The sequence below is a fragment of the Cryptomeria japonica genome, chromosome 10, assembly GCF_030272615.1.
Source record: "Cryptomeria japonica chromosome 10, Sugi_1.0, whole genome shotgun sequence".
NCBI classification, from domain to species: domain Eukaryota; kingdom Viridiplantae; phylum Streptophyta; class Pinopsida; order Cupressales; family Cupressaceae; genus Cryptomeria; species Cryptomeria japonica.
Genome location: NC_081414.1, coordinates 310602158 through 310629670, shown reverse-complemented (window position 1 = coordinate 310629670; position 27513 = coordinate 310602158). Strand labels below are relative to the sequence as shown.

At 36.9% G+C, this 27513-nt stretch overlaps 1 protein-coding gene across 1 annotated transcript in view; it reads left to right on the top strand.

Moving 5' to 3' along the window:
* LOC131078959 (ABC transporter B family member 25) overlaps positions 1 to 27513 on the top strand; it is a 163486-nt gene that overhangs the window by 25733 nt on the left and 110240 nt on the right. Inside the window, exons 2-4 of the mRNA XM_058016813.2 lie at positions 12846 to 12920; positions 19460 to 19495; positions 19668 to 19742. Of these exons, the coding sequence (XP_057872796.1) occupies positions 12846 to 12920; positions 19460 to 19495; positions 19668 to 19742 (186 nt within the window). The remainder of the gene's footprint in view (positions 1 to 12845; positions 12921 to 19459; positions 19496 to 19667; positions 19743 to 27513) is intronic.

Sequence of the window (27513 nt, the reverse complement as noted above, 5' to 3'; positions counted from 1 at the left end):
TAATGAAGAAGCCCCAAATTTGTCATGTCAAAAGCTTGGCACAAGTCGTGTTTGATGGCTGTAATCAAGTGTGTTGAATTGTCAGTAATGATCAAGCCATCCACGTAGACAACAAGAAAAAGGATATCATCACTGAAGAGTTTGACATATAGATTAGTATTTGAGGGATTGCGCTGAAAACCATGTTCAATCAAATACTGATCAATCTTGAAATACCAAGCTCGAGGGGCTTGCTTTAGGCCATAGAGGGCTTTTACCAATCTGCAAACTTGATGTTCCTTAACAGGAACCTTGAAGTTAGGAGGTTGAGTAATATAAACTTCTTGTAACTCATCGTTGAGGAATGCACTCTTAACATCCATCTGGTGAAGTTTCCATCCAAATTGAGTTGCAATGGCGAGAAGAAGACGAATTGTACTCATCTTGGTAGTAGGAGCAAAAGTCTTCTTGTAGTCAATGCCTCCTGTCGTGTAAATCCATGAGCAACCAATCTGGCCTTGTACTTATCCAAAGTACCATCTGCATGATACTTGACTTTGTAAACCCATTTACAGCTGATAGGTTTCTTCCCAGGAGGCAGATTAGAAAGAACCCAAGTGTTATTCTTCAGAAGACTATGGTATTTAGTCTCCATAGCCTTTTCCCACTCAGGAATGCCTTTAGCCTCGGAATATGTCTGGGGCTCATGGATGCTGTGGATGTTGGTCATAAGTGCAAAGTTGACTGTATTCTGCTGCTTTCTCTTGTGGCGAACTGATCTATCCTCAAGATGCTCATCATCATGAAGATCTCCAATTGTCTTGGCCCACCATTTAGGCCGGAGGGTAGAAGTACCAACATTTGGCATTGGAGGAACAACATCCCTTGGAGTTTTTGGAACAAAGTCATTTGGATGCGAGTCCTGTGAAAAATCAGGTGGTGTTGGATCGGTAGATTCCTCATCTTCAGAGTCAGAATGCTCTAAAGCCCTCTCGTCCAACATCAGAAGTCTTCATAGACGAAATCACAAGACTAGGAGTAGGAGAAGGTATAAATGGACCAGTAGTCTCATCAACCACAACATCATGACTGAAAATGAGACGATCTGCCTCCACATCAATCAACCTGTAGGCCTTGTGGTTGTCGCTATAACCAGTAAATGTAAGTGTTTGGCTCTTGGAATCCAGCTTAGCATGCTTGGCGTCTGGAATCCATACATGAGCAATAGAACCGAAGACTTTCAAATGGCCCACTTTAGGCTTGCGTCTTGACCAGGCTTCTTCAAGAGTCATCTTCTTAACATGTGTAGGTGATCGATTGAAGAGGTAGACTGGAGTGTTAATTGCTTCAATCCAGTATTTCTTAGGAACATTTCTATGCTCTATCATAGAATGACCCATTTCAATAATGGTGCGATTGCTACGTTCAATGACACCATTTTGTTGAGGGGTGTATGGTGTCGTGAGTTGGTGCTTAGTGCCATGTGTAGCACAAAATGTAGAGAAGTCATTGGAACAAAACTCCCCCCATTATCTGACCTTAGAGTGACAATCTAAGAACCAAATTCTTTCTCAACTAAGGCCTTAAATTGCTGAAATTTACTGAACACATTTGATTTATTTTTCAGAAAATACACCCACATTTTTCGACTGAAATCATCAACAAATAACAAGAAGTACTTGCAACCAGTAACAAAAGGTGTATTCATTGGCCCACATACATCAGCATGAACCAATTGAAGGACCTTGGAGGCCCACCAAGAATCTGCAATCAGAATAAAATTTCGCCTTGAAATAGAGGGTCAAATCCCTAGATGAATTTGCAGAAACCCTAGCCCTCGGATTTTTGCAGAACTCAGACATAAATCACGATGTGGCAGAAATCCGTAAAAAATAAACCACGTGAATCCAAGAATGGTTCAAATTTCGTGAACCAATCCCGACGATGAGTAAAATGCCGCGAAACCTCTGAATCAATATACCAGGCAGAAGAGTGTATTGGATCTATTGTTCTCTTGGCCATAAAAGCATAGAATGCAGATTCTTTCTGCTTAGAGTGCTCAGCAACATTTTCCTTTTGTTGAGACCCTCCTTGCTTCTTTTGTTCAGAAGCTAATCGAATTCGACACTCGGCTTTCATGTGACCAAACTTATGACAATAATTGCATTGGACGTTGTTGTTGTTGTTGTCTTGAGAAGAACCAGAGCCTTTCGGCTGAGAAGATGGAGCTTTCCCTTTGTTCTTAGCAGAAGATTTGGTAGAGAACAGTTGCTTGGTGGAGGTGGAACTGGTACTACTCCCAAACTGTTGTCACCATCGATCTTGGTGTAAAAGCTTGTTACAAAGATTGGAAACTTCAAATCGACGTTAGTGGAGGTGATATTGAGTGTTTCGATGAAATGCTCATAAGATTTTGACAAACTCTTCAAAGTGAACGACCATGTCCTCTTCCTCCATTGTGCGAATAATCCCCTCAAGTTGGTCATAGATGTCCTTGATCTTTGTCAAGTGATCCTGTAGAGGTGTCGTTTCGTCCATCATAATTGAAAAGAGCATGTTCTTCAGAAAGAATGCTCTGCTTTTGTCAGAGGTTTCATGGAGACTCTTCAAAAGATCCCATATCTCCTTGCAGTTTTGCCGAACGGTACCTGAGGTAGCTGCTCATCAGTGACGAAGAGTCTGATGAGCATGACTGCTTCATGGTTGTGCTCATCCCATTTGTCCTAATCCTTGCTGGTTGTAGTAGGACGAGACATGTTTCCCAAAACAATTTGATCGATGAAACGATATTCAAAGACCGTAAGCATGCGTTGCTTCCAGGTGTTGTAATTCTTCTCGTTGAACTTCTGGTTGCTTTCGAGCATTATATTTGTCGGAGATGCCATCACATACCCCGAGGTCAAACTGGTGAAGACATGAATTCCAATGCATGAAAACCAACAGATGAAAACAGAGGGTTTTGGAAAAAATTCTACAAGTCGGATTCTTAGGTAGAAATTGAAACCCTAGCATGGTTTTCGAGGCAGATTTTTTTCGGAAGACCCAGAAGAGCTCTCAAAAAACCCACCAAGAATATGCAAGTAGAATTAAATTTTGCCTTGAAACAGAGGGTCAAAACCCTAGATGAATTTGCAGAAACCCTAGCCGCCGGATTTTTGCAGAACCCAGACAAAAATTGCGATGGGGTAGAAATCTATAAAAAATAAACCTTGTGCGCGCTTAGCCTTGTTAATGCATTAGTAGCTTCTGAAAGATAAGACTCTCCTAACTCATTAATCTCCTCTATTCTGTTATTGGCTTATTCATCTACGCTATTAGATTATCTGATTCATGCTTTATATAACATTGATCATAATTATGATATTGACATTGGATAAAGATAGATTAGATCGACGACTTGCTTAACATAGTTAAGCGTCGATCTAAATGCTATCGGACTAGTATCCCGATAGCATATTAATGTCGATTCATTTATGAATCGGCATTAATATACTATCGGGGTATTAATCCGATAGCATATGAAATGCAATTAGTTATCAGACTTATTTACTTTGGCACCGATTTACTATTGGGTGTGTTTACCAATCTGTTATCATCTACAATGACACCGATTTACTATCGGGTGTGTTTACCAAACTGTTATCATTTACAATGACACCGTTTCACTATCGGGTGTGATTATCGATCTGTTATCATTTGCAATGATACCGATTCATTATCGGGTATGTTTACAGATTTGTTATCATTTACACTAGCACCGATTAGTTATCATCGAGTGGATCGGTTGATGTTGGTAAGAGTCACGACCAAGTGACATCTTGGTCAGACATGTCTAAAAGACATGTCCGATTAGGGTGCCACTTGATCGTGACAACCTTACTATATATACATCATTCAAAAGAAAGGAGATGACATTGAAATCGATACATGTTCATTCTCCATACCTGCAGCAAACAAAAATATTATTGTCATAGTCATAATACCAAAACTTGAAATACACCGTCAAACATATAACTTGTTTATTTAATTGGAAATTGAAATAACATTTACAAGCCTTGACTTTGAAAATCGTGGAAAACACGAAAATAAATTTGCATTGTCTGGAAAATGCGAAAAATCACGTTGCGAAGGTGAAAATTGTTGGAAAAACGCGATTTCGGGAGTTGCAACATCAAAATGCTTGCGAAAATAGGAGTCGGCGTCAATAAAATCTGCAAAAAAACTTCCACCACCCAGAAAACACGAAAATGTGAGTCACAGGAGGGCAAAATCATGAGAAAAGACTGCAGAAACTCGCGAAAATTAAGACAAGGGCGTCGCGATTTTTAAGGCCGTGAAAATCTGCAGAAAAAGAAAACACTAGATCTGCCAAAGCCCTAACCCAAAACCTTAGGAATATCTGCAAAAATATTCTGCACGTGACCTGCAAAAAACCCTAGGCAGAAAAAAACGAACCTCACTCTGATACCGTGTGAAAATCAGAGATTCATTGGTAAAATACTTAAGTCTATTAACTGAGAAAAAATTACAATATATAGAAATTACAAAACATTGTAGATATTAATGAAGTCACCTACTACCTACAACTGTAGACATTTAAGATGTCTGACAACCTATACCTACTAACTTGACCATTAATAGAATAATGAATTATTATTATAACAATAACGTGGAGGGAAGAATTAGGGCAACACTCTTCAAATTTGAATTTCATTTCCCTCACATTTCTCTTTTTAAAAAAAATATTAAACTTCCTCTATCCTTGGCATCCCCTTTTTGAGCTCATGAAATAAACTTTTTTAAAACTTAAGTCCTTGGCATCACCTTATGGAGTCATAACATGCTTTTTCAAACAACTTAAGTTGTCCCCCTTCCCTAGGTGTAGCATTAGTGGGACATAACTTGAACAAATCCCCTTTTTGAGCTCATGAAATAAACTTTTTCAAAATTTAAGTTGTCACCTTGCCTTGGTGTCACCTTATGGAATCATAACATGTTTTTTCAAACAGCTTAAGTTGGCTCCCTTCCCTAGGCGTAGCATTAGTGGGACATAACTTGAACACTTTTAAGTCACTTAAGTTATAAGATAAAGTTATTTTATAAAAAGCACTTAAGTGAAATAAATAAAATATTAATCATCCAACCTTAGAACCCACCAATGCACTGAATTTGGTCTTCACATTGAATTGAGATGAAATAAAGGCTGAGACCAAGTGCCTAAAATGGCACTTACTAAAAATAGAAACTCTGCTGGAACACACTGAAATCACCAAGACACAGAGTCCCCAAACCAACTCCACGTAGTTTACGGGAACCTAAAAATAGGCTAATGGAAAACCCAAACTGACCAGGTGCAAGAAGGGAACATTACATTGCTAGACATCTTCACAATAGTAAACTATTAACATGCATTGAGCATGTCAGAGAAACATTAGTTCTAATAGTTCCTTCATTTAATAATCAAATATGAATATTTATTTAATTAGAATGATTAATTTGATTAGAACAGTGGTGATCAACTCGCAATTAGGTTTATGTCGAAAAACTCAAAAAATAAATGAATATTAATAGCTTATTATTGAGAATCTTCTCATGAAATGAAATTTGACATTACTAGATTATGTATGACATGATTTTTGTGAGATATAAGAGAAAATTAATGATATGAATTATGGAGGATAAGGATTCTAACTTTAGATAACTTTAGTTAGCCACATGTTCTATAATCTATTGCAATATTTATTTGAAGGTTTTGAGCATGAATTTGAAATCATATCAACTTTTCATAAAGAACATGCCTATTATTCATGTGAAAATATAAGTACACACCTAAACAATATCTATGTTAAATACAATGCACCTAATATACATAGCTAACACATCCATTATTATTGTTTACTCTTGTTAACATATCAAGCCCCATATCCAATGATAGGAGCTTTAGCAAGGTCATCGAGACCTCTAAATGATGTCTAGAGATAATGTTGCTTTAGAAGAAAATAATGAAAAAAAAATAACATTTTTTATTATTACATCCAATTGTGATTTTTCTATTTTCATCCGCAAATATAGTCCAACATTTGTCAATTTGACTATGCCACTATTATCTACCAAAATATGATTGGCCTTGAGATTTGTATAAATAAATTCTAACTTGTGAAGATAAGTCAAGGTCTTCACTATATCTTTCAAGATTGCTGCAACCATAGACTCTTGGAATGGACATAATGGAGTGGAGTTTTAATATATTTGATCATTCTAGCCCATAAATATGGCATAACTATACATAACCATTTCTCACCATGAAAGAGCAATGAGTATTTTAAATTTTAGAGGTGGTTTCTCCCCCTGCACAATTTTTGACATGTCCTCATGTCTCAAACTAAGAGAATTAATTAATTTTTATATCATATAAAATGTTATGTTATTTTAACTAATGCAAGATAACATTTTCTAAATTTTATGATGTGAAAATGCTCTTAGAACCTACGGGTAATGGGCCCATAATGTACTTAAAATAAACATATGTAAGAAATCATGGTGTCAATTTTGAATAGACATATTAAGCATTGTAAAATCATTATCTTAAAACAGGCACAGAACTAAATAGAAATTAGTTGACATGATACCATCTTGATTATGAAGGCAACTTCCTTGCATAAGAGGGTGCTAACTAATTCTACAAAGGTGTAAGTCAACACTAACTTGGTTTGACAAACATATTATAGCAAGGCTAGTAAAGGAAGGATGTTCCTAATTATTCTTTTAGCAAATAAATCGTTTACAATATTGTATTTTCTAATTTGAGTCTTTTTAATTTAAAACTAATCCCTACCAAAAGTTGAATTCAATGTATTTACCTTTTTTATTGATAAGGATCTATGCTACATATTGTTGGTATAATTAGTCTAGAGTAGTGGTGATGGTAATGAACTAAAAATAACCCATAAATTTAGCTTCAAACTCTATATAACTTCACTTTGTTTAAACTAGTCACTCATGCATTTCCAACCCTTCCATGTATAATTTGCACATTCCATCTTGAGGATCTCTATCTTTGAAATACCATATGTGACATACTTTATAATTTCAGTGCTTCAATTATAGTTTGTTCTACAACCATCTATTCTTTCTATCTTATGCCTGTTACTTAAAAGATATATAAGCGAAAATATACTAGAAATGGCCCTTGGCTCCTTGCCTCTGTCTTTTTGCATCTTCCTAAAGCTTCATAGATATACATACATAAACCATGTACTTTTATGGATCAATGCCATTTTTCTTAATGGTATACATTTCTAATGGCTCTATGCTTTGCTCTCTAGATTTATCGCAACACAAGCTGTATACTTTTATTTATGAGCATTTTCTTACAATTTTACGCATTACGTCTTTTTCATATCATGGAAATGGAATTATAAATCTATAAAGACATCACTGACAGCTTCTAGCCTTTTTTTACTTAGTACATTTTGGATAGCTCCGTCTCTCTCTTATGGTGTCATTGTTACAGAATCACAGTCACATAAAGACAAACATCCCACAGTCACTATCCTATAATCGTGCTGGGGTATTAGCCATGGCTGGCTTTTAAAAAAAGATCATTCTATGACATGGTACAAGAAAATCCAAAATATGAAAGAGGACCACATACATATAATACAGCTGATACCTAATGCATATACACTCACGTATCCTAATTCAAATGGCATCCTTTCTTGGTATGTGATGCATCACATGCATTATTCTTGATTGGTGATATTTTTAGGATTTGAGAGTCTTAAAGTTAATCTATGAGTTATAATTTTGCATGATAAAAGCATGGAGAAAAAAAACTTAAGTTTACTGTCTTGAGGATGTAATCTTTATAAAAAGATTGTTCTTGTGCTGTGTGAGGAAGTGAATGGAATGAGGAAGACCTTTATACTGAGACAAGATGCAATTCATTCGATCAGTTGAAGAATTATCAAGTTGTGTTTTCTGTTGCAATTCTCTGTTCATATGTTTGTGTTGAAAAACTGCATCCTTGACAATGATCAATAGCACTTGCATAAAATCAATGCTTGATTTCTCATAGAACTTCTAATATTAAGAGTGAGAACTCAAATGCAACATTCTCATGAAACAACAGTTAGTGCTTGTGATCACATGTCGTTGACCTCTGTCATATGCCAATGGGAGTGGTTTAGCTACAAAATTTGGGAAGATGCATACAAAAAGATGGTATGGATAAAAATTCTAGTCAAACATTAGTTCAATCATTAAAGCTACCAATAGGTGCTGAATTGAAAATCCAAGGAATCTAAGAACAACCTGTAGGTGATTGGTAAAAAATTTTAAAATTGGTAGGAGGAAGAAAGATGATGTTATAGAGACATATAAAGACCAATGTAATTGGCTTACAGAATAGAAGCAGGAAGGTTCATGAATTCCAAGCACTTCAAAAACGCAAAATTTGCTCAATACCGGATACCTAAATCATCAAACCATCTAGATACTTTTCTAGCTATAGGATGTGTCAAGATTATATCCTCAAAGAGTGAAAATACTTGCTAGCAGAGAACCTTTCATTGGATATAATCATGAAGAAGAGAGATTTCTTTTATTCTAGACCTTTGTTCCGTTTGATTGAACTACCATTGAACAAAAGATAAGATGAATTGTTCTATCCTATGGAATAGAGGGATTATCGATCTTTTTATGTCCAAATATGTGCTAGCAATCAATGCCAACAACAACATTAGACAGTAAACTCTGATGTCATTGTGCAACAAGTTCACATGCATATACTGGAATACTCATGTTCAAAGGTTTATAAACTATAACTTACTGTGGATTGTGATCCATGAGGATGGTATGATAATTTGACTCTACCATCTATGAAATGAATGCACATGACTTGTTAATAAATATCAGATTCGATGTCACTTCATAGAGATATGACCAATGAAGTAAAAGGTCATAACCACTAGAAATAAGATACTTGTTTCTTAATGAAAGGATGCATAGATTATATACAAATACTCAAAGCTTTGGACACCAAAGTACTATGAAATTGAATCTAAAGTCTAATACAATATTTAAGGAGACATGTCATCTAATTCTAAACTATAACAGTATTAAATCTAAATGTATAAGCTAGCGGTTATCAAGTTTTAAGAAATTAAAGCACACAAATTTGTAAAATATGTTTATATTGAAGCAACTTTCAACCATAGTTTATTAGAAAATGGTTTAACACATGATCTATTTCATGAAACATATAAAAGTCATAAGAATAAATTATTAAAATGCAAAGAAGTCTTCTTGTATTTTAAGTCATATAATACTAAAGCTATTTAATGGTATTGTTAAATGCATTCCATTGCAATAGATAAAAATTATATATATTCTATGGAAAAATATATAGTATTAGATATGTAAAAAGGGCATATTAAAGATTAGTTAATATAGAATTTCAAAATAAAAAGAATTTCAAAGATAGGAAGGCCTGATCATTAGGCTTTGATACCAAATGCAATGTTACTTTTTTTGCTAGAGTTAAGTAAGTATTTGCAGCAAAATTAATACAATGGTTAATACTAGAGTTAACACAACAATGTATAGTGTTGTCCAAAATAGATATAAGTGCATATTATACATGTGATAATTTATAAGAACTTTAAAGGAAATATCTAACATGATAAATTGAATAACACAACCACATAAATCAATCATATTATCATCAAAACATATATGAAATTCTCAATATCCTTTATCATCAAGAGTTTCTGATATTTATCTAAATTTTGAGCACTTGGAATGGTCATTCTCACGCTAAGAAGATTTTAGTGGTATTGGCCCTAATAGGCTGGTTCAACAGAACAATGCTCAACACAAGTGCGCACCATGCCTTGGCCAAGATTGTCCTGGTTGTACGTTGTACCCTGAGTTGGACACATGTTGTGTGCACCCTTCTCTCATGCTCATAGTCCACCACCTTCTTCTTCCTCCTTGAGTTATCTCCATGCCCCCTTCCAAGTCTCACATGAAATACTGCATAAAACCTTTTAAGGGGTGGTTTCCAAACCTCACACCCTTTCACAAGAGTTTCCTTTTAATAATTATTCCTCCGCTTTTGCAAGAGTTTTTAATAAATATTCTTTATTAATCTCTCTTTTAGCCAAAGGATCACAACATCCTTTTTTTTTAATCTCCTTTTTAGTTCTAAAGGATTATTTCATAACTTTATCTTCTCTTGAGGAAAAAGTCACATAACAGTCCTACCCCTTTGGAACAGCCACCAAGCAGAGGTTGATTGCAGGGAAGGTGTGTTTACCACCATTTTGTCTCCAAAGAGGTTCTTGAGATTTATGCCTGGAGGTTTCCATCCTTATTTTTTAGCAAACAAAGGCAAGGTGACAACTGTGACAAGATGTTGCAGCTGATTGTATCATATTGGGACAGCCTTGAACTAACAAATGCTGAGGAGTTTCCTGGGTTCAATGAATGGACATTGAGGAATAGCACAATTAGGAACGGAAAATTCCTTGGTAATCTTCATAACTGCAATCTGGGAGAGGTGATAGTACAGGAAGCTGAAGCTTACATTTATGGTGATGAAGCCATTAAGAAAGTAAGAGTCAAAGAGAAGCAAGGATGGTTGAATACTGTTGCTAAAAAGGATAGTTCATTGGTGAACTTACAGGAGCAACACCTAGGATCAAAGAACTTCATTGACATGGAGTGGGCAGTGGTTATTGGGTCATCATTGCTTGAGGACAAGCAAAATTTGAGAGGGGAGGACTGTCATTTCCCTCACACGTTTCCCAGCTGAGACTTATAATAATATAAATAAATAAATAAAGTGTTTATCAACACTATTTATAAAATAAAATTTTAAAAATAATAATATAGTAATATATAATAATAATAAAACTTGCATTTGTTGGGGCTGACTTTTTCTCCAATTCAATGAAGCATCAATATTAATTTAATTGGAGGTCGACCTTGGAGGCCTACTGCCTATTTTTAAATTTCAAATGTTAATTTCTTCTAGGAGTCGACCTTTGAGGCCTGGTGTTTAATTTTGGAAGCTTGTATAAATTGGGCTTTGAGGTGCTGGGTGTATCATTGGCCGTTTTTGAAGAATTTGTTTCCTGGAGAGGAACTCCATCAATCACCTATAGGATGAAACCTTTGCTGGTGTGTTCAGGTTGGGACGAAAACACTAACCTATCTTCCTTCATCACCGTTTTCCTTGTATTTCGCTAATCTGCCCATTCGAATCTACACAGGAAATTGAGGGTTTACTGAGCAGAAATATTTGTCTTGGCAAGTTTGAGATCATTCATTTGCGTCAAAGGCTATTATCAATTATGTAATCCAACCAGTGCACCAGGATAATTCCAGCATCCACATGAGGGTTGTTTTGAACAAACAAAGAAAGGGTTCAAGTAGAGACATCAAACCCACTCGCTGGAGTAGAAGATCTAGCATTTTGCAAGTTGCATGTCCAGATCTGCACTAGAAATCCTTGCTTTTGGACTCACTTTACCTGTCCTTAAGGCGCAGTAACCCTATTCTAGCTGCTGTCATAGTTTTGGAGCTCAAAATCTACACATAAGGAGGGTCAAGATCAGGCTGGGTGTGATTACATTGGTACTCCTAGTTTTCAATGGATTGATTGAGTCATTGGAGGGGCTCCCACACAACCTGGTAGCATCTAAACTTTTTAAACATCCTTATATTTATTGACATAACAGTTTGCATAATGTGACAAGCAGCATGGTTTGTTGTAAATTCGTCTCTGCATAAATCCTGTTAATTTCTTTGCTACCAAATAAAGTTTCAGATACAGTTTTTTCAAAATCTTCCTGCAGTAAGTGGATCAATGTTTCAATATTGATAACTAGGCTATCTGTTTAATAATTATAGCACCTATGTAAATTTTCACTTGACAAAGCACCCTAGATCTAAGTTATTTGCAGCCCTAGGGCTATCACATGATAGTTGGTTCATTGTGAGCTAAACACTGTGTTTGTCCATTGCACTTGAAATACAATATTTGTTTATACATTACTATCTTTATTGCCATTCTTTCAAACAATTGCAAAAAATAACAAAAAATTAGTTGGGCTCATTACATAGTTATACAACGGCAACCATATGTCTTTGCCTTATTGGGTGGAGAGAAGTATAGCATGCTTACAGAGCTAGGAGTGATTAGAAACTTATTCTTAAGCTTTCAATTATGCATATGAGTCCTTGTCGGTTTTTATATGCTGAAAATATATCCACAATGTTCTTTGGTCCATTAGACTAATACATAACAACCATAAGGTGACTGTGAAAACATTCCAACATTCTTATGGGAATTATCAAATTTTATACATTAGTTGATTGTGCTGGAGCATGTTGGGCTTTGTTAAATCTTTTATTGTCATATGGGCCTCAGTAGCAAGATCATTTGAATGCTTCTTAGTGTTTCTTATTTTGGGGAAAAATTGCATTTGTATGTCTAGATCATCAACTTTGGGAATCAAAAGTTTATTTGCTCTATAGTTTGGTTTTCCTCTGTTTGTTGGGTAAATAACATATGATAAATTTTAAAATTAGATTAATGACACTATTTTCACAGGTTCTCATATTCAAAACATGACTGGGTACATCTTTGTTGAATCCACTTTCTGAGATTGATCATTTTGTGTGTAATAATACTAAATATCTTTTTCGCTTTCATATTAATGGCTGCATCAGCATGCATTATGCTTGGTATATCTAACACGCTCATTGGTAGGAGGACAAACATCATTTGCAAGTTGTGTATTTCCTTTGACATGCTCAGAAAAACTAAAATCAGAATTGTTCTATATTCTTGTGTGCAGACAGATGACAAACGAGTTACTTTTCAGCATGATGATGCATCTGTATCGGATCTTGAACATGGTGATGCTGTACAGGTAGTATTCTCTTTGATTGTTGTCTGTGAATAGTTGTGCTTTTCCACTTGGTTTAGTGGACCTGAAATGAAAATAGATTCTGCGAGTTAGATACACTTTTAATAATGTCAAAAAAATTACTGAAAGAATAATACATTTAACATATAAATAGATTTTTAATCGACCATAAAACAACATATAAAGAGATTTTGTAAATGCTCTTACAGTAGTTCCTGCCGTTCATCTCTATTTTGTATTAAGTCGTCGGAGTCGACTCCTTTTCTTGGGGGGGATGATGTTGACGGGAATAATCATTATGTTATGTTGTTATATTATGTTTATGTTGTCGTCGGTAATAATGAGTTACGGCGGTCAGTTAGTTAGCCGACGGGTAGGTAGTTGGAGTCGCGACGGTTGTGTCGCACCCCTTTGGGTATTATATATTGTGTACCTTTTCTTCGAAGTAGGATCATGTTAGTCGTGTCAGATGTAATGTTATAAGCACTTATTGTACATGGACTGTGGAATTAATATAGAGGCTGGTTATTTAATATATTTCCATTATGTTCTGTGCATTTACTTTCTGCATTTAACCGTTTACCCGAGAGGGCAAACAAGAGTCTTCATCGTCGTCAAATGAATATTTATTACTTTTCTTCTTCTTTGACGTTTTGTATTCGCTCTCTAGGTCCATCGCCCTATTATAGGCGTCGTCATATGACGTCGGGGGTACAATTTTCATCTTTTTTCGTAGGGAGGATTTCAATCCTTCAACGAACCATCGTTTCTTCAATCCCTCTGTTGGTTGGCTTTCCATTTTACCCAGCAATTCCTTCAGCCTCTTGCTGTATGCCCGTACTGTCTCCTTGGTACCTTGTTTGGTACTGTATATCTTCGTTACAATTTCATTGTCATCATGGAGCAACCGAAACTCCTTCGTGAATTCCTTCTGTAGGTTGGCCCACGTGGCCACTTTTTGCTTGTCCACATCGGAGTACCAATCTTTGGCAACTCCACGTAACGTGTCTGGGAACTGCGTTACCCATTTGTTTTGGTCAGTAACACCGTTCGTTGACCATATGGTTTTGCACGTTCGACAATGGCGGACGGGATCTTCCTTCCCCTCGCTGTTGAACTTCGGCAACTTCTGTTTACTGGCCATCCCACCGCTCGGTCTCGCTCCTCTGGTGCCTTGTGTGCTTGTACCTGGTCCGCCTCGGCCTCCTGCACCTGACCCTCCACTCGTGGGTCCTCCGGAGAAGGTTGTTGACCCCGCACCGAACAAATTGCCTCTCGTACGGTACCCTTGTGCTCCCTCGGCACCGTCGGCCGTACCGTCACCTTCGGTCGTCTCCCTCCGGTTGTCCTCCGAAATGGACAAATTCTTTAGTAGGTCTCTGGTAGCGTCGATCAAGTTTAGATTTCGCCTTGTTTGTTCCACCAACTCTTCGCGACTTCTTACCCTACGGTGGTGGTATTCAGGCGAACTATAGAGGTCGCCTTCGGCACCCTCCGTGACTCCTAGGTTCCCTTCGGGCAACCCTATGACAGTGTAGAGAGTGTACTTCTCTCCGTCTATCTTTGCCTCCGCAACCTCCGTGACACCTCCTGGGTTCCCTTCGAGCAACCCCTCAGCCGGTCGTCCCTCGGCAAGCAGCCTTAGCCTACGCCTTTGTTCTACTTGCTGCTCCAGAATCAAGGCCCTCTGCGCGACCTCCCACTCGTCTGTTTCTGTTTTTTTTTTTTTCTATCTTTATTCAATAGATTGGGCATTAATTGCCGTACATTTCCATAATTTGCAATACATTTCCTCAGATACAACTCGTCTCAATGACACTTTTATTTGAATTTAGAAGATTCAAGGTTCAATTCCTTCTTGGTTTGGCGGCATCCCGCACCTCCAACGCTGTCCACACGACACTTGGTGGGATTTCCGCCTCCGTCACCTCTCGTCGGACGTAGGTCTAGATGGCTACCGGAGCGAAATTGAGAATTCTCTCGTTGCGATGTCTTCTCCTATGTAAAGTTCTGTTTGGGCGTCGTCGGCCTTTGGGTTTACCTCACCAACGCGTAGGCCCATCGTGTCCGTGCGCCATCCACGTCTTCCGTTCCCGAGTACGTCTAGGCAACGATGCCAAATGTTTGCCCTCTCAGGTGAATAACTTAAAGCACACAGATAAAACACATAATGCAAAATAATAATGTCATAGATATCAGATGCAATATATCAGATGTTATTCCATTCATCATTGTTCCCGTCCACAAGTTACATTCAAAAGTATATAAGGATGCCGAGGGGGTGCGAGCTCCAACCGTCGCACCGCAACTACCACCCCTCGGTTGCCAACTAACCAACACAATTACAACTTAATTAACTAGTTTTATTCCCGTGTACAATATTGCCGCCAACAAAGTTCACCAAGGCTCAAAGTCAGACAAGTGAAATGGCAGATGATCAGTCAAGTCTGCCCAAGAATGTCAAGCATGGAAGATGTCCAAGCATGATCAAAGTCCGCCAAGGCATAAGGAAGTTGTCCAAGTTAAAATGTTCGACACTTGGTAAACTCCTACCAAGGGTTAACGAACATGGCAGTGGTGAATCAAGCTCCTACTAGAGGTTAAGCTCATTCACACACAAGGATGTTTGGTAAACTCCTACCAATGGTTAATTAACTCTTGGCAAGAGTTAGTTAAACTCCTACTTGAGGTTAAGGCAGACAAAGGTTGAAGTTCGCCTTGTTTAGAAGCATGGAAGATCAAAATTCATGGTATAAAGGACAAATTCGCCCAAGGAGAGGAATGGCAGACAAAGATTGAAGTTCGCCTTGTCTAGAAGCATGGAGATGGCACATGGCTGTCCAAGTTAAAATTCGCCCATGATAAGGGAACTAGGTTTGATCAGCTTGGAATCATGTGAAAGCATGCAGAGGAAGCATGTCGAAGACACACCAAGGTTCGCCTTGTCTAAGATGGCTAAGACTCTTCAACTTCCACCTCATGCACAAACAAGTTGTTCGACACTTGCTAAACTCCTACCTTAAGTTAAGAAACTCATGGCAAGAGTAAAACAAACTCCTACTTGAGGTTAAGCAGAACAGACATGTCAAGGCACATGTGAAGCCTGGGAAGGAAATAATTGTCCAATGCTAAGCCAAGTCCACCTTGGCATCAAACACATGAAGTCCGCCCAGGATAAAGCAAACAAAGTTGGCAAGAGACTTTCAAAGTCTGCCAAGCATAAGAAGACAATGTCTAAGCTTCTTCAAACCCCGCTCATGCACAAAAAGGTTGGCAAATGAACATCAAACTCCGATTTGCAGTCAAGGGGAAAATCCTAAGGTCAAGTAAACTCCACCCATGGGTTAGGATAGATAAAGCACTTCAAAGTTCGGCACAAAAGAAAGCAAGCATTGGAAAAACAAATAAAGCATGAGCACATGACCAAACATCTTCCAAGTCCACCAAAGAAAAAGACATGGTTAGGAGAAAGAGAGATGGCAAGGCTTCCTCCAAGTCCGCCCAAGAAGAAAAGAAAAAGGTTTTGGCAAGAAAGAATCAAAAGATGGCAAAGTCCAACTTAGGCAAGTTGAAGTTGACAAAAGACTCCAAGTCCGCCATGAAGACAAGGTTGAAAGAGAAAAGCAAAGAGATCTTTGGACAACGTTAGAAGAAAATACAAGTTGGTAAGGTGAATTACAGAAAGTTTGCCAAGAAGGATAGACATAAACATTCCAAGTTGACTAGGCATAAATGGAATATGTGAAGATGCCTAAGCAAGACATGAAAATTTGCCTATGGCTCAAGGATAAGACATGAAGACAATCGACTTGTTGTGCCGAAGACACAAAAATGGCTAGGAAAAATAGATTTGACAAAGTAGCACATGAAATGAAGGGTCAAACAACGAACAGGTTGAAAAATAAAAGTTTGACACATAAAAAATGGCTAAGTATGGAATTTTCCACAACCAAAAGAATTAAATTTTTACTGAGTATTGGAAGAGAAACAAGAAGAAAGAAGAAGAATAAAGAGGCAAAGTAAGGAGAAGATGAATAAAATCCTTGTCCAAGGGTAGAGTTCGTTCTACTCAGCACAAGCCATATTTAGAATTGAAAGCAAATCCATAGGCAAAGTGTGTCTTAGCATAGAAATGGTCAAATCTTGGCTAGGTGTTTAAGGATCCACAAGAAGTTGCCACAAATAAAATTGACTAGCCAAAATTTGGTTAAGTATGGGAGATACTTCACATAAAAGTTTCAATTTCCTCCATTGTGGCATAGGCGTAGGGGTTTCCAAGAATCAAGAAGGAAAGCCTTCAAACTTGGCAAAATATAGAAAGAAATTTCAGACTTCTTGAAGGATTTCATCTCTTGAAGAGTCAAAGACAAACTCCCAATCAAGATCAGATAGTGGCAAGAAGACTATTCCAAACAAATTTCCAGACAAGCAATTTTTCACAAATTGGAGAATACAAGGAGGACACTCAACAGTTAGATTGTTCCAAGTCAACATGTCCAGGTTCAACGAACTTGACTTATCCAGAAGCTTCTAAAAGGCACACTTCACAATGCAACAACCTTCTATTTTATTATTGGTTTATATTTAGCAAGAAGGACAAGTGTCCTCAAATGTAATTTTCTCATTGGTCGAGAGGTAGTTAGTTGTAGGAAATCCTAATTAGGGTTTTATTTTGTAATCTAGACCGTTGATTGAAAATCAATCCTAGCCATTGAATTGTAATTGGGGAGCCTATAAATTGAGCTCAACCCCTCATGTGTAAATTATGGGAGCATGTTGCAAAACATGTCTAGATAAGTAATTGTTGCGTATGATTGCCAAAGTAATAAGTAATACATTGTTCGAATTGATGGTGATTACCTCTTTTATTTTGGAATTTGCATGGTTCTTATCCCTCATCATAGTTTAGATTTCATTTCATGTATGTTAGAAGAATGCAAGATTTGATAAGTATTGATTTATGATGAATTTCCGCTCATACTTTTGATGAACAAATGATTTTTGTTCATTGTGTAAAGTTAGTCTGAGCTTATTTTGTGGAGGTTTAATTTCTACTTTGAGTAATATTTTTCAACTGTTGGTATTATTCACAAGTATGAAAATCATAAGCACATCCCTTGAAGATCACACTCACTTTGTGTCGCTGTCCTAAGCCTGGCGAAGCAAAGTGTTGTTATTGAAGTCACCTAGTCAATGTCGTCTCTTGAATTCTTAGGAATAGGTTAGAATTTCTGAACCCTTATCTCCTTTTCAGTTTTCTTGAAGTCCATGATCCAAGTCCCAGATGATAGAGCTTCATTGTCTAAACCTCCATTGTGAATTGAACATGCCAAGCGTAAGTCCCTTTGTGTATTACCAGCATATCACAACGCCCATTGAGCTTATCTGCATGTCAAGGCCTAACAAAAGAAACCTTGGAATCACCATATGATATTAGCATAAGTGGTGATTTTTCAAGAGAGGATAGTGTCTTTGGATATTTTATTCTAATGTTTGGTAGATGATAAAACAGACACCAACAGGACCTTGACTTGTAGTTCAAATAGCTTGCACAATAAAAGGAATATGGTACCTTTAATGCTTACGTTACAAAGTTCCAATGATTTTTCCTTATGGTTCCAAACATTACAGAGAGAATAATTGTGGTCCTTTTTGGTTAAGAACTAATGGAGCCAATTAGAGGTTGGGTTAAAGCTTTTGACCCACCAACTCTAGAGTAGGCTATAAGGAAGGCAAGGAGCATGGAGCTTGCTGCTTCAAGAAACTAATTTTCAGAAAGACCTTCTAGCAGAAGGACAAGAAGCTACTGACTGAAGGATTTTATTAATGCAATTACATATCAGGATATCTTATTCATAATATTGAGAGATACATATACAACAACTTCGGTTTTGTTATGCTCCTAACATTTAGGAGTACAAACCTATTTTAAAGCTCAATATCTGTTGTTTTCTTCAACTTTATGTATGTAGGTAGTTTAAATAAACCATCCGACAACCTTAAAAATATAGTTTAACTAACTTTGACTAGGATAGATTTTAATCAAACATTATTTACATACTTTAATAATCACTTATGTCACCAATTATATTATTTGTAATATAAACATACTTTAATAATCAAATATACTATTGTGTAATATATATTTGGAGCAATTTTTTTGGAATGTTGGTATCATCAAGTATATTCCAATAAAAGTGAAAGATTTTGTACTCTAAATTTCATCTGTTTGCACTTTGCAGTACGACTTTGATTCATATAAAACATGAAAACAGTCTTTGAACCAACACGATGAAACAAAAGCATAACCTATAATAGAGAAGAAAACCACAAAAAGGAGTCAATTGCCCCTCTTATTTACTGCTTAAGCATCTGTACCTGAGAAATTATATGCAGACATAAATTCATGATTTTATTTCCTTACTTCCAAAATGTTTCCGTTGCTCATTAAGAAATTTTTAAGCAAGATTAGTGCTTCATTAGGTTTCTAAGGATTTTATGATTGGAGTCCATTCTAACTACCTGCATGGTTTTTAATTCAGGCTGCGAATGTGGGATTCTGCCGCATATTGCGACTGGTATTTTTCTTTTCATGCTTATTAAATGGCAAGACAACTCTTTTTCCCTCTTTTCTCTGCATTCACTTGATCTTATTTTTTCTATTGTTCTTTTTTTCTAGGTTAAAGCAGTCTTGTTCATGGTGACAAGACTAATTTTAATTGTAAAATTTCCTATGTTTTGTTCTATAAGGCACGGCCGGAGGCAGGGAAATTGGCTATAGCAACTGTGGCGCTTCTAGTTGCATCAACAACAAACATTTTAGTTGTATGTAATTATTCCTTTCAGTGAAATGCATGATAGTGTTCTAATGGGATACCTGCCTAAAATTTCACATTTAATATGAATGTATTTTGGTTGCTTACTCCACCACGAGTTATCCTAAATGACCAGAAATTTGGGAAGTCAACTTATGTCTTCTCATTTTGAAGGTAGATAATGTTAAACAAAACTCTGCAGATGACTAAGAGAACTGAGCCTTTTCAATCTTTAATATGGATAAAGCTCTGTTTGCTTTCAGAAAATAAATTTAAAATTTGAAATATGTATCTACACTTCTTTCAGAAATAAAAAGCTTGGGATGTAAAGTGAGTTTATTCATTTTTATTTCTTGCTCATAGATTTGGAGGAAAAAAAAGACATCAGTTAAGCCTATTTGTGCTTGATTTGATTCTTTGATTACCATGTCATACTTCATTGCAAATCTTTAAATGTTGTACAGATCACCTTCCACTCACCTTTATATGCACAGAAAAATAAGATATGTTTTGCAATATATTTAGTGTTTTGTGTTATCCTACTGAGGCAGTATGGTGTAATGATGAATATGTATTATTGTCAAATCCTTAGTCAAAGGGAAGCAAGTAATAAACAATATTAATGTCCACAAATGGACAAAGTAGGTCAATGGGACTTCAAATTACAATAAGCAGTAGGAATGCAGAATTTTTTTTGCATCAACTGAAAAACTAACAAAAGTAAAACAAGAGATCCTAACTTGATCAGATGAACTTAAAGTATAAGCCACACAAATCAGAAAGATGTTGCTATATAATACACATAGTCAGTGAAATGAAGGCCTCCTGCCACATAAGCAACCTGCAATTTCAAGTGAAGGGAAGGAGAGTTGTTAAGAGACCAAGATTAGAGGTAATTTGTAATGTCCCCTTCCTCGATCTAGGGGGAAATTCCATTAGCCTATTTTATTCTCGTAGGCTAAGTCGGGAAATTGAAAACTTTATAGTCCCACTATGGTTTGACCTAGGTGTTTAGGGAAAGTGGAAATTTTATACTACATGTTCCCACTATGGCTAGACCAGCAAAACTCTTAGTTCTTACCATGCTAGAAACTATGTAGCAGATCATATGAAATTTGTGGATTTGTTCAAAATAACGCGGTTTTCTTTGAATGCATTCGCTTATCAAAATATTCCCATCAAAATAGATCTTACCTTTACCGAATTGAGGTCATGATGGTGAACATCCAACTCTTGAATGTTTGTGCCTCTTGTCCAATCACATGATTGAGAAAAGCGATAATAATTGATTGTTCTTTCTTGAAATTGTTTCTTTTCACAACCTTTGGCAACTGATTAGGTCTCTTAGACTCTTTCAACCAATGCTTACCTAGTTGTTTTTGACAATGCAGTAGGTTATTATTCCAGATATTATCAGCCATCCAAGTTTATATCTTACGTCTCTTCATACAACAACAATTTGAAGGGCTTCCTTAAGGAAATCAACACAAAATATCCCAATAATATCATTTTCCAATGATCCAGATTTCTCTCTTTTTTGGGTCATAATGTTCATTGCAGAAATTGCCAATTCTTGGCTTTGAGCCATAATGGAAAATGCTGCAGTTTGAATAAGCTCACTATCCTGTCGTCTTTGAGTAATTCAGTTTCTGCTCTTGATTTTCTCATCTAAATTCAACTCTTGGACATCCATGTGCCCTAGCTCAATAACTTTGATCATAGGGTAATCTGAAGCCACATTAAAGGTCGATCCATGATTTTGAAAATGCTGTGCCACCATAGAAAGAGATTTCTAAAACCCTAGCAACAAATTGGTAAATTTTGGATAATCTTGGTGACCTGTCTGAATGTATCTTTGTCTCCTGCAGAAAACACTTCTTAACTCTAGCCAGTTTCAAAACCTACATATTGGAATTTGAAATCCTAGCATAGCCTTTCTTTTTGAAATCCGAAGTATTGAAACCCTATGGCATCTTCCTTAATGGTGGTTTGTTACCATAAACTTAGCCATTTTATGCAAAAACCTGCAAACAAAGATGAAATGCTTGTGTCCCTTAATTGTGGCTTGCTAATCTTTAAAAGCCAACAAAAACCCTTTACTACAATGGTGGTGCGACAAACCGTTGATGTTTTGGCAAAACCTTGCCAATGATGGACAATGGTGCTCAAGATTAATTTATTCATTGCTTCAAAAACGTACTCCTCTTCCCCTGCTCTTTTCAATCAGAATGATGAAACAATGAATGAGGAAAAGGAAAACCCAAGATGAGCTTTATGGCAGGTTATTTCATACAATTGATGCCAACACTTTTATGTCTTTTGCTTTCTGTTGACCTGATTGAGTGATTTGTGCTCATAGGTCGACTTGGACACTTTATAAAAATACAATTTTTGGGTCTCCTCATAGAGACGCAATTTATTGTGTTTTGCCACGTTTTATGTTGATAAATTCTAGGCATCACATAAAGTAATCATAACATTTAGAGAGTCTTGCTACTTCTGTTTAATAAAATTTTGAGGCACCAATGCATAGTCATGAGGACCTAAGTGATTGGCAGTTTTTTTTTCTTCATTATTTCACACTTTTTGAGCACCCTGCTAGTGAATCTTGCGACTCACTGAAGAGGTGCCATTTTAGCATTTTTACATTTTGGTGACTTAATGGCAAGTCATGCGATTCATGCCTCCTTGCCATTTTTACCAGTTTTCAAACATTTGTGAATTCCTTAGCTAGCTGCACAATTCTTGATGGCTTGTCCACTTTTGGCTTATGACCACTTTTGTTGAAACACTCTAATGCCAAGTTTAATCATTTTTATGCAACTCATGTTAATGTTTTGATTCTTTCCTTGATTGATTTGTTGGAAGACATTCATTGTTGTCTACAAAATGAAGTTGATTAGTGTCCCAAAACATGACAACAATAAGTGAAGGGTGAGTCCTCAATGAGTGACTAGATGTAAGAGAGAACAATCATAAACTTCACATGAAAAATGAATCACTATGAAAGTTTTTGTATGGTTAAAACATTTTCAAGCCCATAGAATACCTACCAAGCATTTTTCCTATGTTGGGGTGAGGGGGTTGATCTGCTCTCCCATTGCTTCCTAAAGAGTATTAGCATGGAACATCTATTAGAAGGATTAGTAATGCCATAGGGGAGTATGCTTACATTTGAATACATAAAACATTGTGAAGAGGGTTGGTATTAATGTAGATTTGGAGGTGACTTTGCCAGACAGAATAATCTTGGGCAAATGAAGAATTGAATGGGAAAATTCCATTTGATTATGATAACATACCAATCAAATGCAAGCTATGCCATGAACATGGCTATCTGCTCAAGTTCTTTGGTATCCAACCCTCAAAGAAGCTTCAACTACATCATAATGTGAACAAGTGAATCATTTGCTTTAGGAGGCTGTAAACAACCTACACAAAAAAGACAAAACACCAGTGGCAGATGACAAATTCCAACATGCATATGCTTAAAAAACAATAGAATGATGCAGGCTTTTCCATCAATTACCTGTGCTAATACATTTGGAATGCTTTCTCAAACAAATACTCATGGATATGGATGAGTTTGAGAAATGTTAGAAGCTAATACTGCTCCCACAATAGAAGCATATAGCAGCCATTCCAAGACTTGAACAAAATGGTTGGAGAAGTCAAAGACTACAGTCTAATTCACATCAATAATAGATGCCTCGAAGACATTGGAGGGAGGCATGGTCAACAAAGGTAAGCTGAAAATCCTAGATGATATCATGTCTACAATATCTCAGATACTCATGACGTGAAAAGAAGTAAACACTCCATTTATTCAAGAAAGAATATATTTTAGGCAGCTCTGTCCAGATTCATGGGAAAAGGATCAGATCTGGGAGCAAAAAAGAAAACTAGCACAAAAGATCAAAACATTGGGATTCCTAATACCTCTTGATTTGGATAATACAAATGCTCTCATGGAACATTAGAGGCATATGCATGACAACCAGACACCACCTTCCTTAGGGAAAATGCTAAGAGTAAACATTATATATGATCATTCTACAAGAAACAAATAGAGTGAAGGCCAAAAAACATTACAAATGCAAGCATATGGGAAAGCAAGTAAATCATCTTTGACCCCAATTCGTGAACTTTATTCCCTTGTTATCATTCCAGGAATGCTCAACATGACCATCAATCATTCACATGGGAGATGATGACAATTCCTTTTAGATATTCTTAATTTCTTCCATACCCATCAATCACTTCCATGGGGGATGATGACAGATCTTTCCAAGCACACTCTCCATATGTAGCAAGCACTCCCATGTGAGACTCTGCCTTTTTTTGTTTCTTAGGAACTCTAAGAAACATTCTCTTTAATCAATGTATATATACTTCCTTATATGAGAAATAATCACTCTATTAGATCAAGCTTGAGCTTGCATTGTTGTCAATCAACCACACAATTTGAAGATGATTAAGAGATCCAAAGAAAAAAGTAGGTAGCGGCTTCAAATAGAGAGCTACAAAAGCCTTCGCATAGATAGAAGAAAATACATACATGATGGAAATCAATAGCAACATATATGTTGCAACATAAGAAAAGGGAAAGTTACATAGTGAAGAGGGTTCACCTAATTATGATATTCGGTCAAATGTTGAGTACATGAAGACACGAGCGCGTGAGTAAGTGACACTAATCTATTGATCACAAACCCACATTTCATGAACTAATAAAACAAAATCAACCACTACACAAGCCTCGATTGCAATTTGGAGGTATTGCGATATTTTATCTGGACTTTTCATCAGCTTTGATTCATGTTTGACACTCATTAGGATTACATTGCTGAATGAAATTTTGATGGTTCTAGGCAAGTATGATTTGTAGACTTTAGATGCTAAGATTCATGACAAAATTTAGTCGTTGTACAATCATAATGAAGCAATGACGCAAAAAGGAATTTGGAAAAAGACTCACACAGACAACAATTATGTAAGACTAACCATAGAAATGAAAATCACCCAAACTCAACAAGTCCGAGTCACCCCCCATGAGTCCAGCAAACTCGAACTCGGCCGAGTCGGGGGTCCAAAGTCGCTTGGACTTGACCAGACTCGCCAGACTCGGCCAAACATAGACTCGGGTCCAAAATCTTTAAAAATCTTTAAATTTCTTGAGTTTTTCACTTTCCCGAGTCTAGCCGAGTCTGAAGTTGAGTTTGAGTCTGAGTCCGAGTCCCGTTTCTTTGGTCTTAACGCAGGTTAATGATTTGGCAACTACGCTAATTGGTGTTAAAGGTTAAGACCAGATTGATTGCTCAGAAGGTGAACGCGACCTTCAATAATCTGCATGACACAGCAAAAATCAGAGGTGCGCACAGAGTATTAATCTGCTGCTGTAGATTACAACGAACTTTATACAGGCCGAACTGCAGTCTCTTGCTAATTGGAACAACTACTTGGATTGCTGATAGACATGGCTGGAGTATAGGAACAGAGTTGTCATCAGCTGGTTATTGAACGTCATCAGGGTCATTGGCTGGGCGTTGCCATTTGTAGCTGGCCGTTATAACATCTTCCAAACTGGGCGTGAGACTATTACCTTTGCTAGGTGTTGTAACATCTTCCAAACTGGGCGTGAGACTATTACCTTTGCTGGGCGTGGAATATTCATTGGTCTGGGCATTATTCTTACATCTTGTTGGGTGTGAAGAACAGATTGAACTAGGCGTGGAACTTCCTCTTTGCTGGGCATTGGTAACTATATTGTGTTGGGCGAGAAAAAGCTATAGCTGGGCATGATTTTGGTTATTGGTAACAGACATTGATGGGGATGTTAATAACCACTGGGCGTTGGAAAGTGCCGGGAGCATATTACTTCTACGGTAGCCACCTTGCAAAGAAATATTCTGAGCTGTGAGGGCGTGGACTATATTTCCTCAGAGCCGTAGTGTGCTGTAAGCAAGGTTGAGCCAAGGTGATACAAACTATGGAGCGTGGAGACTGGTATTGTGCACATCAACAGTAAACCAGGTTCTTTATTGTATTATTCTGAAAGTGTGAATGCATGGTGTTAACATTGCTTGCAAATTGTATGCATGGTGTGTTATTGACAGTAAATTTTAAAAGAAAATTCAGTGTTGTAATATTCAGTTTGGTGAAAGTAAAGTAATGCTCATGAATGTCAATATAATGTTATGTAAGTGGGCATTGTTTATTAATGAAGCCTATCAAACACCAAAACACACCAGAGACAGCTAAACCTTAGTCACAAGAAAAAAAATCAGACTTTCATTTCCTAAGTCAAAGCAGACTAAACTATAGCATACAAGAAAAAATTTCAGTCATTCCTTTAAGACAGGGCAGCCTACTACAGCGGTATCTATTCCGAGTTATTTCAGTGAACCATGATAACAAAGGACATTTAACAAATGGCTAGATCACTCTATATAGCAGGCAGCAAGCTCAGTGATCTTTTCCAATCAAGGGATGAAGCCTTTAGCCATTCGACAGAAATAAATTAGAGATCATCAATTCATTAGTGAAATAGCTACCTAGGAATAAGCTATTATTTGGATCTTTGTCATAGGTGATCAAAGGGAGGAAATTGTTGGAGTTATTGATTAACTACACAATCACAAGAATCATCTGCAAGCAAACACCTGTCACAAAGAAAGATCAAGCAAGGATAATTTGCTCAACAACCTGAGAATTCTATATTGATGCACAAAAGAATGTTACAAATGAATGCTTATAAAACTTAAAAGCATAATGATCTAACCCTAGATGCAAACCCTAAAGGAAGATTGAATTAGCCGATGGCAAGTGTCACAATCATAATGAACGAGACAACATAAACTATTATTAGCCTAATTTAATAAAAGGAAAAAGCATCTAAATTTAGCTTAAGTGAATAAAGTAATTAAAAGACATAATTAGTTACCAAGTCCAATAACCCACAATCCTTTGTCGAAAGAATGGGGAGCCGTAGGAAACTAGGGTTTTGGCCGGAATCACAGGGTAGAGTTTTTTAGAACAAATTTGGTCCTAGGCCTACAAGGAGATTTGCAGAAGGGCTTATAACTAAGAATGCTGTAGAGGATCCATCGATTCCTTTGGAAGAGATCGATTTAACAAAAGATGTGGAAGAAGATATCAGCCTTTGGAATAAACTTGCAGTTATTGGGAGAGTTGTTGGAAAGAGATTGGAAAGAGGACAAATCAAATTATGGGTCGAACAGAATTGGAGTGCTCAAGTAGTTATTAAATTTATTGCAGAAGAAGCTTGTGAGAGATCGCATTCTAACCGAGAAGAATTGGTTTTATGAAAATTATCCTCTGTATATTCAGCTGTGCAGTGCCAATTTCGACCCGACTCCATTGAGGATTTATGATCATCCTATATGGATTCGTCTGTATAACTTACCAATTGAGTATTGGGGGGAAGCCAGTCTAGAAAAAATAGGAAGAGCCTTCGGCACTCTTCTAGAGATTGATGAGGGTATTATTGAAGGCGACTCGTATATATATGCAAGAATGCGGTTAGCGGTTGTTAAACAAGTCCCATCAACGATCTCTTTGAAATCGGGCAATAGGTCTTGGAGGCAAGTAGTCGAGGTGGAGGACTATTGGACAATCTGCGATAGGTGTGGTCTGAATAATCATGACGCTACTGAATGTAGAGTCTTTGTTAGACCTGACAGAAAATGGGCTCAGAAGATGGGTACATAGAAGACAGTTAATCTAACGGTCCCTTCCCAAATTGATACTCAGACTTGCAA